The sequence below is a fragment of the Rhinatrema bivittatum genome, chromosome 1 (assembly GCF_901001135.1).
Source record: "Rhinatrema bivittatum chromosome 1, aRhiBiv1.1, whole genome shotgun sequence".
Lineage (NCBI taxonomy): Eukaryota > Metazoa > Chordata > Amphibia > Gymnophiona > Rhinatrematidae > Rhinatrema > Rhinatrema bivittatum.
In genome coordinates, this window is record NC_042615.1 from 556,924,218 (window position 1) to 556,944,014 (window position 19,797).

The 19,797-nt window shown below is 40.0% G+C and overlaps 1 protein-coding gene across 1 annotated transcript in view; it reads right to left on the minus strand.

Moving 5' to 3' along the window:
• TLE1 (TLE family member 1, transcriptional corepressor) overlaps positions 1-19,797 on the minus strand; it is a 314,217-nt gene that overhangs the window by 67,871 nt on the left and 226,549 nt on the right. The window contains 3 exon segments of the mRNA XM_029616666.1: positions 1,177-1,253; positions 4,861-5,054; positions 5,869-6,013. Coding sequence (XP_029472526.1) covers positions 1,177-1,253; positions 4,861-5,054; positions 5,869-6,013 — 416 coding nt within the window.

Sequence of the window (19,797 nt, forward strand, 5' to 3'; positions counted from 1 at the left end):
TATGGTGCAACTCATAGCTGAAATGACAAGTTATATTTTATTGGTATATTGGGTATGAACACAGAAGTGTAAAATAAAATCCATCTTTGTATGTGCTGCACTACAAATTCTGAAAACTTCAGTATTTAAGTTTGAGCCAAAAAGTAAAAAACAAGATTAAAAGAAAAAAAAAAAAAAAAAAGCTAAGAAGCTCAAATGGTCTCCTAGAATCTTAGTACGCTGTGATATGTTTTACTCAACCAACACAAGAATAATCAAAAGATGTACTCCACGATCTTCCAGATGATCAACCCCTTTCCACATGCAGTATAATTATTGAACATTTAAGCAACAAATAAACTTTCCTTACTAAAGGAACCAAACAAAAAAAAAAGCGGTCCATATAAGATAAAAGATTCAAAAGCCTGCCTGTCATTAGAGCAGGCTTTCAAACAGCCTTCAAATATGACAAATACTATGTTTATATATCAAGCATATGACAGCAAAAGGTTCAGATCAGGAAGAAATGCATCACAATTTCTCTTAAGAGTTATTATGGCAGACAGGTTCAATAGCTCAGTAGCAGTGCTATACACTGGTATGTGCAAGACCAGGGTCTGATTGTTAGCCTCAGGTTTTAAGCCCCAGTCATTGCCCAATGGCGACATCCACTGATTGGAACCAGGGATGCACAGATACAGGGGTTTTGGAGGAAACTGTGCTCTGTATCTCCCATTCAAGGAATGTCACTCATCTCAGGTTATGAAAACAGGGCATACACCCAGGGTACTTTAAAACAAAGGCTCATGGTATCACTGCAAAACAGAGGCTGGTTCAGCTGAGCTATGAAACTAGAGGATGAAGAGGAGGAAAGTTCTGGACCAATATGAAAATAAAGAGCTGAGGAGGGCATGAATCCTGAAGGGATAACTAGACTAACACCTTCTTGGGAGCCTTCATACATGTCTGTTTAAACACAAACAATAAAAACCTTATTTCTGCCATAGTTTTATTATCTTTGCCAGATTGCCTATATTCAGTAAACAAAAAAAAAAAAGTATTAAACTCAAGTTAAAGTGGGCACTGAAGAAAAGAAACTATTTTACTGCTTAAATTTGCATGCAACCATTTTCCAGTTTTATGACATACATTCATGAAAAGTCTCGACTTTTGCCAAGGTGAAAATGGATGACTTACGGTTTTCCTCCGGGGATTCCTGCCAGGTTTGGAGGGATTCCAGGCACTCTCATGTGGGGAGGAGGATCAAAACCAACCTGACAATGAAAAATAAATAAATGTCAAAATCCGGAGTTAACAGACACATCATTCTCTTCTACTATTAAGCCACACAGTACAAAGGCCAATAAAAAGAAAACTATTTTCCTGAAGTTTTGATTTCCCCAACAGTCACTGACCAGTAAAGTCATTTTATTTAATGTCGTTAAAGTGCACACTTGGAGTGTGGCATAAACGAAGGTTTTCATTACTGCAACTCAGGTGTGGTTCCACTCTCCCAGCACATCTATACAGGGGTCCACTCTGTGGTAAGATTTGAATGAAATGTGGTAGGTGAACTGCAAGACAGCTCTCCTACCAAATCCACAGACAAAATGGGCCCCCACTGCATGCATATGGAGGGACAGTGATGGCTCTTGCTGCCCTCCACTGGTGACAAATGTGCTTAAAAACTGATTTTAAAAAATATAACAAAATAAACCTCTTCCAGCATTGCCATTTGGGAGATACTAGCTCCAACTATTATTTTTAATTCATTTGGAAGCAAATCAATGAAAAGCAGAAGTTTCTGTGCACAGAAGACTCAAAGTAACACTTCAGCACGTTCAATTCAAGTCAGCTCTGGTGAAGGCCCACCCATGGATGTATTAGCAGTATTAAAGAACACTTAACACCATTGTGGAACACTATTTGCTTCTATAGTTGAAAGCTGAACTGTTGCCTGCCCTGTGAACCTCCATGGAGAATGATAAAATAATTCCAATACAGCAAGAATAAACAGGGAGAAAAATGAAATACACAAGCAAATTTTACACACAGACCTTATACACACATGCATATTCTGATGCATCTTTGGCCCAGATCACGGCCCAGGGAGGAGAGAAATGGATGCAATGGGGGGTGCAGAGGGGGGAGGGAGGCAGTAGTGTAGAAAAAAAAAGTGAGAAAGCTGTGTCCAGGAGGGGTATGCACCTGCCAGGGAATAAATGGACTCACCATACACACCCCTCCCTCCTCCCACTACCCCAAATCAAATTATTGGGGTGTAGGGGCACAACAATTGCAATTCAGCCTTAGCAAGTACGTCCTGGAGGATTTTCCAAACCCTTGCTGATATATCTAGGTAAAACTATTTTGCATCTGGGGAGGGAGTGGGGTGGGAAAAACCTGTCACTAGGGTTAACTTTTGAGTTCACTGTATTGAAGTATAATTTTACAAAGCAGGAGTGGTCAGCAACGTTCCCTCTAAGGATTAGGTTGCTGTGAGCAAAAAGTTTTGGTTTCATTACCCTGTGAGCACTACTTTCCTTTGATGCAAAAAGTCTATCAATTTTATGCTCACAGCAACCCAATCCTTAGAGAGAACATTGGTAGCAGCAGGCACACAAACCTTCTCACATACACTAACACACTTGCATATTCACTCTCATAATCTCTCACACATACTCATATTCACACACACGCTCTCAGTCACTTCCCAGATTCTCATGCACACTCACTCCATTTTCCTCCTCCTCCACACCCACACTCATCTCAGTAACTGCAAATTCTTTATTGCCAAACACTTTTAGAAGTAACATCAACCCCTCAGGACTCGATTAGCAGCAGCCTTATTTATGGACATGGCCACAATTAATTATTAAACTATGGTGTAGAACTCTAATACACCACCTACTCGGGTTAACAGAACAAATCACTACGGAAAAACTAAATGCAAACAGAAATGCTGCACCTCACTTGCACATGCAGAACACAGACAGAACTTTACCTAATACAGAATAAGGGACTACAAATTAGAAACAGGAATATGCAGACAGAAATAAAATGGGAAAAACCAAAAATGTACACTCTGAACAGTGGAGTATTGAAGAACAAAATACAAATATGTAATGCACATTCCCAAAGATAACATGCCAATCACTAAAAGTTCAAAATATTTATTTTTTTTTTAACCTTTGATCTTATTTTTCTATTCCTTTGGTCCCAGGCTTTTTTTTTTTTCCACATTCCTTTTTCACGTCTATTTTTATTCCTTTCTCCATCTGTCTTCCCTTCCTCCCAACATCCATAACCACACCACAGGCTCTCACCCAGCCAACCACTTCCACACAGGCTCTCAAACCCCACCTCCACATATAGAGCCTCTCACCCACCCACAAGCTCTTCCTCTCAACCCTCCCCCCCCCCCCCCCCCCACAATTGGGCAGTCATACATACACCCCCAACCAGAGGATCTCACCCAGCCACACACGCACATACACAGTATGGCTCTCACCCCTCATCTACGCACAAACATGCACACAAGAAGTCACCCACACACAGGCAGTCACCATCCCACCACCCAGGCTCTTACCCAGCCACACATACACACAGGTAGTCACCCCCCCCCCCACCAACACACACACATATACAACCTGGCTCTCATTTCCACACTCAGGTACTCATTCACACACACACAAGCAATCACCACCCAGGCTCTTACCCAGCCACACACATACACATAGGGCCCGGACCTAATCTTCAGCCACCAGCAGGATGGAGTTTCTTGACGGCCTCTGCATCTTCATGCTCTCTTCTGCCGCCAGCAGGATGGTGATCTATTGGCAGCCAGCACCTCATCTTCTTTTTTTCTGCCGCCAGCAGGATTGTATCCGCTGGCAGCCGCCGCGTAGTCATCCTCTCTTCAGCCACCAGCGGGATGGGGTCCACCTATGGCCTCTGCACCCTCTCTCTCTTCAGGCGCCACATGATAGGTTCTGCGGCAGTCTGCGGAATGAGGAGTGGGTGGCAGCAGGAGTTATGTCTACCTGAATGTCATCTCCTGCCACTGCGAGGCTCATTTCTCGGTAAAAGCTGCGAGAATGGTCCCCATGGCAGTAGGAGATGACGTGTGGATAAATTCGATTCCTGCTGCCTAGAAGGAGGTGTGATCCCACTGATTGGATCGGGCAAGGGTTTGGTTTCTCCCTGCCCAATCCGATCCCTGCACGGGGGAGTAAAAGTTGTGCGCAGCCGCACTCGTGCGCAGCTTAGAAGGAATAGTGGTGGTCAGCCTAGTGGCTGTGCATAGCCATGCGGAAAATCCTCAGTTTGATCTCAAAGTCTGCTCTATACCCTGGGTTAGCTAGGGATGTTGCGGAGGCAGCATTCACAGTCTATTGGAATGGGGCGAGGGGCTTTCATAGTCATTGTTAAGAATGACACCTGGTGGCTGGATTTAGAGCCTGTCATACAGGATTTTGGAATGAGCTCTGGTGCATGGCTCCTGGGCTCAAGACTTGCTGCAATGGATGGACAAAACAAGGGGAAGGGTGGATCCAATAAAATAAGGGAAATAGCCCCAGGTAGTTGTGAATGAAGGCTAATGCTGCAAGAATCCCAGCCGGAAGAAAAAAGGAAAGGACTAATAAAGGACTGAAAAAAAAGGAGCAACCTGAACTAATTTACAGTCTTCTACTATCTAATTTGACTATTTTTTTCTCTTCCACAAGAAAATGAAAATGTTTAGAACCCCACATCGGTACAAAGTACAGAGGAAAAAAAAACAGAGTTAAATAGTCAGCCTCTGACCCTGCAACAATCTGAGTTCAATGGTAAGAAATGATTTCCTTGATCCAAAGCTTGCGATTAAAGTCTATGGCCTACCATTGGAGACCTTCCATAGGCAACTACAGCAGCAGCAGCAGCAGCAGCGCTCATCTGTGGGGACATATTGTGCAGACTGGCATAGGCAGCCCCTGGACTGGTAAGCTCTCCGTTCATGCCAGCATGAGGTACCATCCCAAAGGGAGAAGCATATGGTCCTGGTACTGCCAACGGTGTTCTTAATCCTGCAGCTGCTGTTGGGTTTAAATGAAAAAAAAAAAATAAAATAAAATAAATATAAACAAACATATGAAGAGATGCATTTTTTTTTTTTTACTCTTTCTTTCTACTTCCTCTACCAACCACCCAGGAGATCCTGTGTGACCAGACAGAAGGCATGCTTCCAAACAGATCTTTTTGATAGTCTCACAACCAAAAGCAACATCTCTGAGAAAATCTTCATTTTCAAATGCTCTAGGCATGCCGGCTTAATATAGCCCACGGCACTTTATTTTCATAGCCTTCTGACTTTCTACAGTGGCTGTCTTATTTCTCTTACCACACTGTATACACTTTTTAAAATTCCCTAAATATACACGTGTCTTTACCAAATTCGGCTATCACTGATCATACCCTAACTGACCTAGCTTCCGAATTTTAATATCTTCAAAAAGAAAAATGCACAAGGTGGCTTGAAGAATTTACTAAACATGACTAGTCTGAGAAAGTAAACATCACACTGTATGTGTCAAGACATTTCAGCAAATATTAGCCAATTCAAACTTGGGATAATAGATTAGTGAAGAGCTGTGGTTTCAGAATAATTATCAGAAAGCTTACAGCAGTCTTTCTAAAATGTGGATTATTTGAAAATAAAATAAAGCCAAATATAAACAATCTGGGACAGAAAGTAGCACAGCTGTTGAAAACTAAGTATGAACATCTGCTTCTCATCAAACCTCTTCACTGAAGGAGTGAGAAGATAAATGCACTTAATATGCACATTGTCTTATACAAGAAAGGATTTATATAACACAGCAAAAGGCACTGAAAGAGGAAATATGTTACCAGCTTGGTTAACCAGCGGGTCCATTGATGGAGGCTTGCCAAGGACTGGACGGAGTCCTGAAGTGGCACTGGTGCCCGGAGTTGGCACATCACTTCGTGGAGTTGGCGTGCTGGATTTCAGAACAGGCGTGCTGGCTTTTTCATGCTGGTATCATTAAACAAATTAAATGAGTATTATTTTTAATCCAGGCCATATTACACAATTTATCACAACAGCAGCTGGGACACTGGGCACCTACTACCTACTCCCTCAGCCAATTTTCATAAATCCATGCAATGTTGACAGCATTAACTTGCGAGCGAGAAATGTTGACCTTTCCTACTTCTGCCAATATTTAAAATGCAAGCAAGAACCAGGGAAAGCAACTGCATGGTTTTTTTTCTTCCAAAGACAAAACCTCTTACCTCCTCCCCAAAATTAAAATACTGTCAACTGGGAGAGGTTGAAAAAAATTAAAATAAAAAAGGGCACCCCCCCAAAAAAAAAAAAAAGAGAATGAGATGTTAGTAATGCAATTTCTTATTCCTAAATTATAGAACAGAATAGGGAATGTGCTCTGCAAGATATTTCTGACTTCTTACGCTCTCTTCCCCATTCCTATATTTTGACATATTTGAATCACAAGGCCAAAGTATGCAAAGACATATATTTTATAAGGTTATTACTGAAGGGTTATTCTCTCCTTAAGCCTTAAAAGATATTTAAGCTTAATATTTGCCCCTACACAGTTAACACATTTCCATACATCTAGAAAATCACAAAACTTGGCATAAAACATAAGAATAAACAATCTGTTAAAACAGATTTTATTTTATTAGCAATTTTTGAAAAGCTCGTCTTGAAGCTTTTCTTGACTGCTCCTGAATTGGTGGAGCTCATCTATGAGCAGGGCTCCTGATTTTATGGTATTTGTTTTTGAACTTAAAGCTGCGTGCTGTTTACTTTAAATGCTGTCAAATATTTACAATACGGTATTTGTCAGGCTGTCTAATACACATGATGAAATGACAGGTAATTGCTAAGTGAACCAGGTCACCTTGGCTAGCCAATAGCATCACAAAGTCTTGAAATCTCCACATGAGACGGGCGGTCAGAGGTAACTTGCCCAAGTGTTCCTGCAACCACTCATTCACCAGCTCTTAGCAATGCAATAATGAAAACATAGAGTGAAATGAAGTCTATTGCTGGCCCTCCAATCAATGTAGGAAATCTCTACACAAAATTGAAACCAATTAAGTGCCTTGTCTCTAATGTGCTTTTTCTCCCAACTCCCCCTGTATATATATTTAACACCATAGAATTAACAAGCAATTAAAGCACCACAGCTGCTTTCACTTGGTCACTGGGAAAGTTTTCAACTAATATACCTTGTCTAAATGCACAATTAACTAGCCCCTGGCTACAGGAACTAGATTTTCACACTCCACTAATAATAAATTAGCTTCACTGTTTCAGTTTTAGCCTTCTTCAGATGTTATAGATCAAAGAAAGCTTTAGCTCGCTTCAAAGGGCACAGACTGTTTTCTCTTGTCTGGGTTTATGCTTTCTAAAAGCAGAGTCCAAAAGATTAGAGCTGGCTATTAACAGATCTATTTGATAATTTACTCTATCAACCAGGAAAACAACTTTACCTAGTGATAGATATCAGCAGGATGACTGATATCTAATGAGTTTTGACTAGTCAATTCAGGATAGAAGCAGAATTTTATTCACATACATTGCAGTTAGGGAATGGACACCCAAGATGTACCACTTTCTCAGTCCTGCCTAAGCTTCTTGTAGTGTTTCTTTTCTATAAAAGGCATCAAGGCAACTTTCTGGGCATAGATACTGAACTAGAAGCTGGTCAAACATTACCTGAGCTCAAGATTCCCTATTCTCATGGTCAGAGGAGACATATGAGAGAATTGAGACATCCTTATTTAAGTATATTAAATTATCTGTAATTCAGAAGAGAGCATATTCTTGTACTGGCCCATCTCTCAATGAATCTCTTACTTTTAGAAAGCATTTTAAAAACATGGTGCTTCAGTTAGGCTTTGTACAAGAGTGATGTAAACTAGTGATGTGCATTCGTTTTAAACGAATTAGACAATTTTAACGCCATTCAATTTCCTTATTTAAACCATTAGGTGTCAGACTATTCAAATTAGAAATCCACCTTTGTTCCCTTCGGATCAGATTTTCTGAAAAGTTGCCCCCTCGAAGCAGGGGAGATATCACATCAATTACAAGAAATCGTAGGTCCGAAATATCATGTGATTGTTCAATCCAGTGTGGGACTAGAGGGGCATTTTCCCGAAGGTTCAAGTTTATATTATGTGTTAATAGAATGCCGTTGACATCTGTTTTTATGTCCACACTGCTTATATTTTCCGCACTTAACTCCTGTGCCTATTGTTTATTTTTCTAGAATTGATAAGTTTTTCTCTTCCCTCCCGACGCAGCCTCACGGCGAAACACGGGTCCGTGTCAGGGGACCCGTTCTGTATACAAGATTTGCCCATAACAACACTGTGGAGCTGCTGTATTGAATAAATATAAAACCTTTATTGAACTTTGCGTGGACATTCAGTATATCCTGCACATTCCCTTGGTTTATGTGTATATTGTGTGCAGTAGTGCTCTTGCTGTTATTTCAGGATTTTAAGTTTACAGAAGTCTCTCACTGTACATTTAAACACTTCCCTGTTTTACAGAACAAATAGTTCAAGAAAACAAACAACAAATGCAAACATTTCATTGTATACTTGAAAACGGATTGCTAGAGTGATCCAACTTTAAAAAAAAACCATCTTAAATCCAACTGCAGAATAGGCTATGTTAATAATTTTATCTTCATACCACTAAGCAGAACAGTATAATAGAATGTATTTAATGTATCTTTTTCTGAAACACTTTTTTTTTAATATATGCTCTAATCTCCCTCATACACTTCCTAACATTATATCAAACCCAAACTGCCAATACAACTGAGCAAGATACATATGCTGTAAAAACCAAATTAAACCAATCACAAAATGTTCTTGATTATTAAAACGTAAAATAGTCTTTAAACTTATCTCTAGAAAATGTATAGTCCTGTCTTCTGTAACTTTAAGATGATGTTTGATTGTATGTTCTCTAAATTTTCAGTATCTTTCTATATTGCATATCAAACAAAAATGTATAATTCAATGCAAAACTCCTTGTACTCTCAGGATATCTTAATGGTATTTTATCTAACATGGTCTCTTTAGGATAATGCTGATAAGTTCTCTAAATTTTCAGTATCAATCTCAGATCAAAGAAAAACTTGATCCTGAGTTTCTTTTTCCAAGTGCCTGCACCAATGAGAAATGGCCACCTTGGTTTTAAGGTGGTGGACACTTGGAGAAAGAATGTCTACTCGTTCCACTCCACTCATTTTACAGACCTCTGTCATTTCTCCCCTCAGCCGTCTCTTCTCCAAGCTGAAGACTCCTAACCTCTTTAGCCTTTCCTCATAGGGAAATCGTTCCACTCCCTTTTATCATTTTGGTTGCCCTTCTCTAGCTTTTCTAATTCTGCAAATTGAGATGTGGTGACCAGAACTGCACACAATATTCAAGACATATTCTCTATTTTAGTCTCCATTCCTTTCCTAATTATTCCTAGCATTCTATTTGCTGCTTTCTTGGCTGCTGCTGCCAAATGAGTAGAAGATTTCATCTATCAATGACGACAAGTAGATCCTTTTCCTGAATGGTGACTCCTAATGTGGAACCTTGCATTGTGTAGCTATAGTTTGGGTTACTCTTAGTCTTCCCTAAGTGCATCACTTTGCACTTGTCCACATTAAATATTTCATTTCACATTTGCATGCCCAGTCTCCCAGTTTCACAAGGTCATCTTGCAATTTCTCATTTCTTTTGTGATTTAACAAGTCTGAATAATTTTGTGCCTTTGATCACCTCACTTATTCCCATTTCCAGATTGTTTATAAATATATTAAAAAGCAGTGGGCAAGAGACAAGATGGTTGCCTATTGAGACGCCTGTAAGAATTCCTCTCCCCGGCTTTCCTCAGAATTTCAGTTTCCTTGTGCGAGATGCCTCATACTAAACACAAAGCCAGATTAAGGGAGACTGCTACCAGTTCTCCCATACCTGGCTTAGCTCATCTGCGGATCCAGGAGTTCTTTCTGACAATGCCAGCTTTAACTCCTGGAGAGATGGCCGCTGTAGCAGTGGACGTGAAGCGGAAGTCTCCGGTGCAGGCCAATGAGATCTCCCTAAGTCCAGGAGTGCCAGCCACATCATCTCCTCCTCAGTATGGCCCTGCGATTGTGAAGGGCCGGACAGAGGAATTGCACGGAGTCATGAGTGAGTCAGGTGATCACCTGGAAGAGGCTGATTTTTCCATTTTGGGTAACATAAGAGAAGAAGGTGCAGCTGGGGCACATAAGCTGCCCACGAGTGAAGATTCTGTTGCTGCTGTTACTTCATTTCCAGCCTTAGTAAAGGCCAGGCCTGATGCATCAACAAGAGACACACCCCCTATTACATAAATCCCCCCTACGAATGTTACCCTACCAATGTTACTCTGATATCCTGGTATGAACGCCTTTATGCCTGCCGATTTTGTACTGTGCACTAATCTGTATATAGTTATTGTTATAGTTCAATCCCATAGCATATACCCATAGCATCTAATCATTGATGTGTGTTTTATGTAAGGGCTCCTCCCAAAAATTATTTATATGTTGCCTAGTTCACTATGTTATCTGTTATATGTAAGGGCTCTGCCCAATGGTTTTTGTTCACTGTAAACCGATGCGATGTGCGAACGGTCATCGGTATAAAAGAAACGTTAAATAAATAAATAAATAAATAAATAATTAATAAATAAGAGCTGTGCTTGGAGGAGAGGTCATCAAGGCCCAGGTTGGTAAACGTTGTCTTTCAAAACCTCCTGTTATAACGCTGGATACCTTGTGGAATGCTCTTGTTAATTTGGAAGCATCGATTGGTGGGTTAACTTCTGCAGTTATGGACACTAATAAATAAATTTATTAGCCTTATTCTCTATTTTCTATGTTTTAACTAGTTCCCAATCCATAATAGGACACTGTCCCCTATCCCATGACTTTATAATTTCCTAAGTTGTCTCTCATGAGGGACTTTGTCAAATGCTTTCTGGAAATCCAGATACACTATATCAACTGGCTCACCTTTATCCACATTTGTTTACGCCCTCAAAAAAATGTAGCCGATTGGTGAGGCAAGATTTCCCTTGGCTTAATCCATGTTGGTTTTGTCCCAAAATCATGTCTGTCTAAAAGTTCAACAATTATGTTCTTTATGATAGTTTCTACTATTTTACCTGGCACAGACATCACTCACTGGTCTGTAATTTCCTGGCTCATCACTTGATCCCTTTTTAAAAATTGGCATTACATTGGCAATCCTCTAGTCTTCAGGTACCATAGACTATTTTAATGATAGTTTATAAATTCCTAATATCAAGTCCACAATTTCATTTTTCAGTTCTTTCGGCACTCTGGAATTTATACCATCTGGTCCAGGTAATTTGCTACTCTTTAGTTTGTCAATATTCCCTAGTACATCTTCCAAGTTCACTAAGATTCATCTTCCAAATGCTGCATCTGCCAATATCCACTTATCTACTCTATATTTTGTGTAAATATACCATCACTTCCAAGTCCATGCCTTGCGTGTTTCCATAACTGAAGCATCACCTCAAATTTTGGGATATGGTAACTGACTTTGTGGACCAGATTCTGTGATCACTAGCCTTATGTGCTTCAACTACACAGTTCTTGACCACCTAGAAACAGAATTTTTTGATGTTGGATGATTTTTTTGGCACAGAGTAAATGCTCCAAATTTTGGAATAAACCTAAATAATTTATGTAAGACTAAGCATCTTGTAACATCCAGAGCATACAAATCGTTCTCTGATGCAAAGTTTGGATGCAGAGACAACATAAGCAAGTAAATCTCTTGATTTAATGAAAAGTGTAATTTACTTTAAGAATAAAACTAACAAGCCACAGGATTACTTTATTTATAAAAACGTACAAAAGGAGTTACGATGGAAAGAGCTTGAAGTTCAATAACTTTCTAACATGACATATGGTCTCCAGAGATTATAATTTTTATTGTTACTAAGAATAAGGACACTGTAAGCAAAATGTCTTTATCAAAGCATTTAAAATAAAAATACAAAGCATGGAAAATGGACAAAACCCCAATTTACTCCGGTCGGCACTGCAGCTTTAAAAAAATCTTACAATGTTCAAGATGAGAAGAAACTGCTTTCCTTTATAGGGCCTCTAATTTCAGATAATGTTGCCACCAACACAAAGTGTTAACTGTTAGTCTCATAGTCAGTCTAGTAAAGAAAAACTCCAAAACATTCTTCTGTGATGCTCTAAAAGCTGAAATACTTCATTCATAACATCAAAAAACAAATCTTTCTAAATACAGTGAATATTTCAAGCTGAAGATCCTTGAGAATTAAACAGGTTTAAAACCACCTAGTCCAAGTAATCTCTGAAAGATTCCCTCCCAATGTCCAAGACTCTAAAACATTCTGGATATGGATGAAATTACTAGACCTAGACTATAATGTCCATAACTACTGGAATTTGAGCTCTGTAGCACATATTTCTATGAGTATTTAAATTGGAACATTCTTGGCTAGTAAAAAGCTTCCAGAAAACCTTGAAAAACCCTTTAGTTAATTATGACATTAACCAGAAAGACAGATTCCATCTTTTAAGCTAGTACTTACATGTCCACAATATACAAATCCTTGAAATTGCTGGAAAACCTGGGAATTTAGTTGTTGAATAAAATAAGTTACACATCTCTGACAAAGGAGATTGAAAATTTCCTACTTCAATTCCCATCTCCAGGGAGAAAATTGTGCCTACACAACCAAACCATCTGCTGGCATTGTGTACTGCTAAGACACTGCTGAAATGTCTTTCTACCCAGAGATGAACCTTGGTAGCCCTTTAACACTTTGGGACTCTTCATTCGTCCCATCTTGTGAACATATGTTAACATAGCAATTGTTGAATCTAATACAAATACCATTTTTTTTTATATCCAAGGATCACATTCTAGTAAAGCACTGCAAATATTTAGTATATCTCCTGAATATTCATGTTAACATTCCCTCTTCTAGTAATCACTGACCTAAATCCAAATGACCCAACAAGGTGGCTTCCCATGCCTGTAAACATACATTTGTGGAGATTAACATCCAAGTATGGGATTTCAAAAATTTCCTTTTGTCTGGACTCTACTAATGTAGTCTGTCTACAACATTAGTAATCTTTTCACTTCCTTGGGCACTGAAAAGATACAGAAAGATCTAATTGAGATTTGTTGTGCCACTTTGAAGCAAGAAGTACTGAAGACTCCTCACATGAATTTTGGCCCAAGAAACCATCTCTCTCATGGACACAACCAGATTCAACAAGTGGAGACAGTGTTCTGCTGATACGATTGACCAATGTTTTCTATTTACAAGACTTTGCTACCAACCAAAATAGCCTGCTCCCTGGTAACGTCACAAAGTCCATATCTATGCAATCCTCTCACGTGCAATACAGAACCGGAAATGGGCAAAGAAAGGTCTTTTCCCACTGGAAAACCCATCTGTACATCACTAGTATACATATCACCTTGCTCCTTGATTGAATTTCCTCCTGAAAGGCTGCAGCACTTGTTAGAAAATCATTCAGGTATGGATAAATGAAAATTCTGTCTCTCCTTAAAACAATCACAAATATTACAAGGACCAAACACCCCCCGAGGCTGCTGCAAGCCCAAATGGAAAAGCTCTGAACTGAAAACAACTGCCTACTTGAAATTAAAAGTTATCTGATGACAATTTGTCATCAGAATGTGTACCAAGTGTCCTGAAGATTCAGGGAGCTTAGGAAATCATCTGACTCGACTGCCTGTATTTTTTTAGGCAAGGGATGCCATGGTAAATGGCTGCTAATAATTATCTGTTAAGACCCTTCAAAACCAACATAGTTTGGAATCCCCATAACTTTCTGAATACAACAAAATAACCGAAGTATATTGTTGTGCACACTTTTATAGCTGTTACTAGAGCAATAGCTCCTTTGTTATGTGAATCCCTGGGCATCCTCAACCTGAAGAATTTTCTCTGTAATCTTGAGAAGTTGCTTCACATAATTATCTGGTCACACTTAGAACTCATTGGTCCTTTACATATTATGTCCATTCTTAAAGTCCTTGCAGGCTGCAATATCTTTTAAGAACCAACAAAAGGTTTTACAATATGAGCTTTTTAAGCTCAAACAGGCCCCCGTTTTTGAAAGAGACTGTAAAAGAAAATATAGTGACCGTATTAGGGTATATAGTGGCATGGGATTTCCCACTGTTACCCCCTTAATTCCTACTCCTGAACAAGATGCAAAGGGCTGGAACAATACTACTACTTTGAATCCCTCTGACATGATCTCCAAAGATGCAACCTTTTCTAGTTTTCCTCCTCGGAAATTCTTACTCTTCACCATATCCTTTAATTTCTAAATAAGAACTGAAACCAACATTTCTCTAAAGCCTGGTTCTAGTTAAGAACACACAAGTGTGCAGATGAAATAGCTACCTACAATAAAGCCACATTTGGGTCAAAACTCCTTAAATGCAGTCTCTTGTGCTTTACATACTGTATACAGACATCTAGGAATGGCTCTTTTCCTAGCCATGTGAATCCATTCCTTACTAAAATCCTCCTAGACAATGGATGAAAAGTATTGCTTTCATCTAAACAGGCTGAATGGAGTGGGGTTTACTTTACATTTCGGAATCTCCTTCAAATCCAAATTCAATGTAAAGCTACCAGTTTGGTCAGCATGCCAATTTCACACTCATGAAACTCTCCTCAACTGAGCCCCTGCAGGATAACTCCCTGGAGGATAATAAAAATCCCTACCTGGATGGGAGGGAAGGGGGGAAGAGGTTTGGTTAACGCACAGATTCCTGAGAGGAAGAATTCAGCAGTTTGGCCCTCTCTTTTTTTGTCTGACTCAAATCTGAATTCTTCCAGAAATTCTTCTTGACATCTTGAATTTATCCATTCCATCAAGGTAGGCCCAATAAGTTCAGTAAGCTTCTCTCCTGGTCCCCTCAGAGGCTCACCTATCTCAATACTCTTTGATGAAGTTCCTTGGCACGGATCCTCTTAGCAGCCAAGAGAAACAGAATATGTCACTGAGGAAGAATGAAGGCTTCACAATTCAGACAGCAGCAGCCCATTCAACTCTCCTTCTGGTCTGTCATGCTCTCTGCAGTACTCAAAAATGTAATAATTTTCAGCTTTCCAATGATCCCTTCCTTAAATGTCAGCAAACTGGGATAATAATCACCACATTTCATGCCTCACAATTCTATTACTCTCATCCCTGCTTATTCTGCTCGATTCTGTCACCTCCTCAAATGCAGGAAGATCACGCCTCAGAAACCACATGAAACTAGACTGTTCCCAAAGAGTACCCAGAGCACTTGAAAAGTTCAAACAGGCTCCAAAACGTCGATTTTAAAGCTCCTTTGCCAGACCAATTCCAATTTCCTGCTTACAGGAAAACAGACCACAAGCCAAAAAAAAAAACAAAAACAACCCAATACTTATTGAGTTTTCTAGAGAGCAGATTCGTGCATCTCTTGTGGTAAAGACAACCAGAAATGGACAGGAGGAGGAGAAGAAGAAGCAGTAGGAGCAATGTAGGGCTGTAAGATTAAATTGCAAAACTCGTAGGAAGTCTGTCTAAAGAACCAGCAAGTGGTGGTGTATGCTATGTTACACCTTGCGTGAGAGGTTACAGAAAAAAATGTTATTTTGTTTTGTCTTTTAAATGTAGAACTGCCTATGGCTGAGACTTGTAATTATGTGGATGGCAGAATGCAGCAGAAAAGTAACTAAGCAAACTGATAATATAACTGAATCTGTTGATGAAGCAGTTTCTTGTATAACACTATACTCTCTGAGCATTAGGCACTTTTGCCCCTCCTCTTACCCAGCCAGTAAGGCACACTAAACCCCAGCCTTAGCTCACTCCCAGAATTCGCTATCTTCGTTCCTGTGCAGCTCTGCAGAACTTCTCTAGCTAAATTCCCGTGCCCATGCAGACTTCATCCACTTCAAATTCATGCTGATCACTTTCCAGTATGCTATTGAACTTGCCAAACAAGACTACCATGTCCAGACAAAATCTCTTACATCCAACCTTTGCTGTCTCTTTGTCACTCTCTATCCAGACTATGGCTGACTACTTCCTTGACAAGATTCACAAAATCAGTCACGTTCTCAACTATTTCACCTTTACCTGCCTCTCCCCTCCCCCTAGTCTCCACCACTCTCTCCTCCTTTCTTGAAGTCACAGTGGAGGAAACTGCTTATTTTCTCTCCTCCTCCAAACTCACTACTTGTTCCTCTGACCCTGTCCCCACCTGATTCCTCAGCTCCATCTCCACTGCAGTCAACCCTTCTATCTATCTCACCTCAATCTAGCACTCTCCGCTGCTATTGTTCCTGCTGCCTTCAAATGTACTGTGATCATACCACTCCTTAAAAAACCCTCACTGGATCCTACCTATTCTGCCAACCATTGTCCAATCTCCCCTTTTGCCTCCAAACTATTTGAATGTGCTGTTCACTGCCGCTGTCTTGACAGTCTTACATATCAAGCCATTCTTGATCCACTCCAGTCTGGTTTTCACCCTATACATTCAACTGAAATAGCTCTTGCCAAAGTTTCCAATGACCTGTTAATGGCTAAAGTCAAAGGTCTTTACTCTGTCCTTATCCTCCTTGACCTGTCTGCTACTTTTGACATTGTTGATCACCATTTACTCCTTGATACTCTGTCCTCGCTTGGACTTCGGGACACTGTCCTGTCTTAGGTCTCTTCTTACCTCTCCCATTGCACTTTCAGCGTTTCCTCTAGTGCTTCTTCCTTTATTGCCATCCAATATCAATGGATGTGTCTCAGGGCTCTATCCTGGGCCCTCTTCTCTTCTCGCTATATACGAATTCCCTTGGTGCTCTGATTTCCTCTCATGGCTTTCAATACCATTTTTATGCTGATGACTCCCAGATCTACCTTTGTACACCAGTTATTTCACAAGAAATTCAATTCCAGATCTTGGCCTGCTTGTCTAAGATTGCTGCCTGGATGTCTTGCCACCACCTTAAACTCAATATGGCCAAGACGGAGCTCCTTATCTTTCCCCCCTGGCCCACCTCACCTCTTTCTCCTTTCTCTGTTTCTGTGGATAGCACAGTCATCCTGGTCCCATCAGCCTGTAACTCTAGAGTCCTTTTCGACTCCTCTCTCTCCTTCTCTACGCATATCCAAAACACTGCTAAAACTTGTCACTTCTTTCTTTATAACATTGCCAAAATCCATCCTTTCCTATCTGAACGCACTACCAGAACCCTGGATAACTCTTTCATCTCCTCCCGCTTAGACTACTGTTACCTGTTCCTCACAGGTCTCCCAGCAAGCCATCTCTCTCCACTACAATCTGTCCTAAATTCAGCTGCATGACTTATGTTTTTCCAAAGTTGTTATGCTCATATAACCCCTCTTCTGAAGTCACTGCATTGGCTCCCTATCTGCTCCCGCATACATTTCAAGCTCCTCTTTCTCACCTACAAATGCCTTCACTCTACAGCACCTCACTACCTCTCCTCTCTTATCTCTCTCTACACCTCTCCTCATGCACTCCGCTCATCAGATATGTCACTCCTATCTGTGCCTTCACCTCTACTGCCAATTCCTGATTCTGTGCTTTCCATCTGGCTGCGCTGTGTGCTTAGAATAGTCTTCTTGAACTGGTGCATCATACTCCCCTCTTTTGCCATGTTTAAACTTTCTGAAACAGCTTTTAAATCTTATGCCTGATTGTCTGCTTTTAGTCTTAACTAATTTTTTCTTTTTTTTTAATTATTTATCAGTTTTAACAATTTTAGAAAGCGACAAGTTTACCACATATCATTCCTCATAAAATTTAACAAAATTAAACTTAAATCAGTAAACTTATTTACCCACTTTTTAGTTATAAAGAAACAAACAAAGGATCTCTGGATAAAGAAATTGGAACAACAATTTTGAAGCAATCTATAAAGAAAGTAGGAGGATAACATCAGCCTTTATCTTTATCTCCTGATATGGCTTTCAGGTGGAGCTGGTTTCTTCTTTACATTTATCCACATAATTTTTCATCTGTATGGGCTCATAAAAGATATAGCTCTTCCCTTTATGTTGCATTAAACACTTACAGAGATACCTAATATTTACCTGGGCTCCTAATTGTCTAGCCTCCTGAGCTAACCCTACAAAGTTTTTCCTACGAATCTGTGTATCCTTCACAATATCTGGATAAATCCAAAGATTTTGACCATAATACAATTTACTACGATTTTTCAAAAATAGCCTTAAAACTAAATCCCTTTCTGCAGGGTGGACAAAAGATACTAATAAAGTTCCCCTTTGTTCTAACTGCTCTTCAGTAGGGGCTTCTAAATAAGCTGTAAGATCTGTTTCCAGATTTAAATTAGGAACTCCTGTTCTTAAACCATTCCCATTTTTTAATATAGGAACAAGATAGATTTTTGATATCTCTGGCATACCATCAGAAGATAACAATAATATCTCTTTTAGATATTTTTTGAATTGTTCCTTAGGAGAGATCAATTTTACGCTTGGGAAATTAAGGACTCTAACTTTTTCTTTTTAACTATTGTCTTACTTTATACCCCAAGTCTCTTGTCTTGTATGTTTGTCTTATTAGATTATAAGCTCTATTGAGCAGGGACTGTCTTTTTGTATGTCTATACAGTGCTGTGTATGTCATGTAGCACTATAGAAATGTTAAGTAGTAGTAGTAGTAGTAGTAATAGTAGTAGTAGTAACTAGCTTCAAAAAAGGATTAGCAATTTATAAAAACAGAACACAAAACAAAAAAAAGGTCAAACATGGGCTATTGGATATGACCACCTCCAGGGACAGTGAAAAACTGTACATGTTAATCCTGCAGTGATGTGTAATATACACACACTATCATCTAAACAGAATAACTTACAAAAGCTCACTTATGTAATGCTCAGCTCCCACTGAACCACATCTTGCTCCCTCACGCAAATGAAAAAGCTATACAGCAAATCATATTCAGCAGTCACAGAAACATTACTTTTTGGTTCCTTTTGGTGCTGATGGAGTTGGGGGAAGAGAGGGAGGAAATAATTTTAAAAAGCCAGCTATAGCATAAATCATGCCTGCTTGCACAGTAATTATCAAAACATATATTCAAAATGCTTCATATAAACAGTTAAAAAATGTAATGAATGAGAAAGCAGAGTTGCTTACCTGTAACAGGTGTTCTCCCAGGACAGCAGGATGTTAGTCCTCACATATGGGTGACATCATCAGATGGTGCCCTGTCAACGGAACACTTTTGTCAAAGTTTTTAGGCTCCCCACTGGACATGGCTGCTACTCTCTGGAAAAGAGTCAAAATCTAGACACAGGGCCAGCTTGTGGAGCTGGCATGGTCTAGATGTTCTAGTTTGGCACGCATGTCCCCTCTGATGTGCCTGAACCGGTCGTGCATGGGATGCAGGAGGGAATATCTGCGTGGCCTGTAGAATTGTTTGTTGGGTTCTCTACATGTGACCCTGTGGGCTACGGAGGGAGACAGTTGACAATTGGCGCAGTGTCTCATGATGGTCCTTTAACTGGGCCACTGCGTCCTGGATCTTATCCCCGAGCAGGTTGTCTCTGGTACAGGGTAGATCTGCCAGTTTGTCCTGCACTTCCAGGCGAAGGTCTGAGGCCTTAAGACAGGCACAGGGTCTAGCACTGATGCCTGCTGCAGAGACTCTGGATGCTGTTTCAAA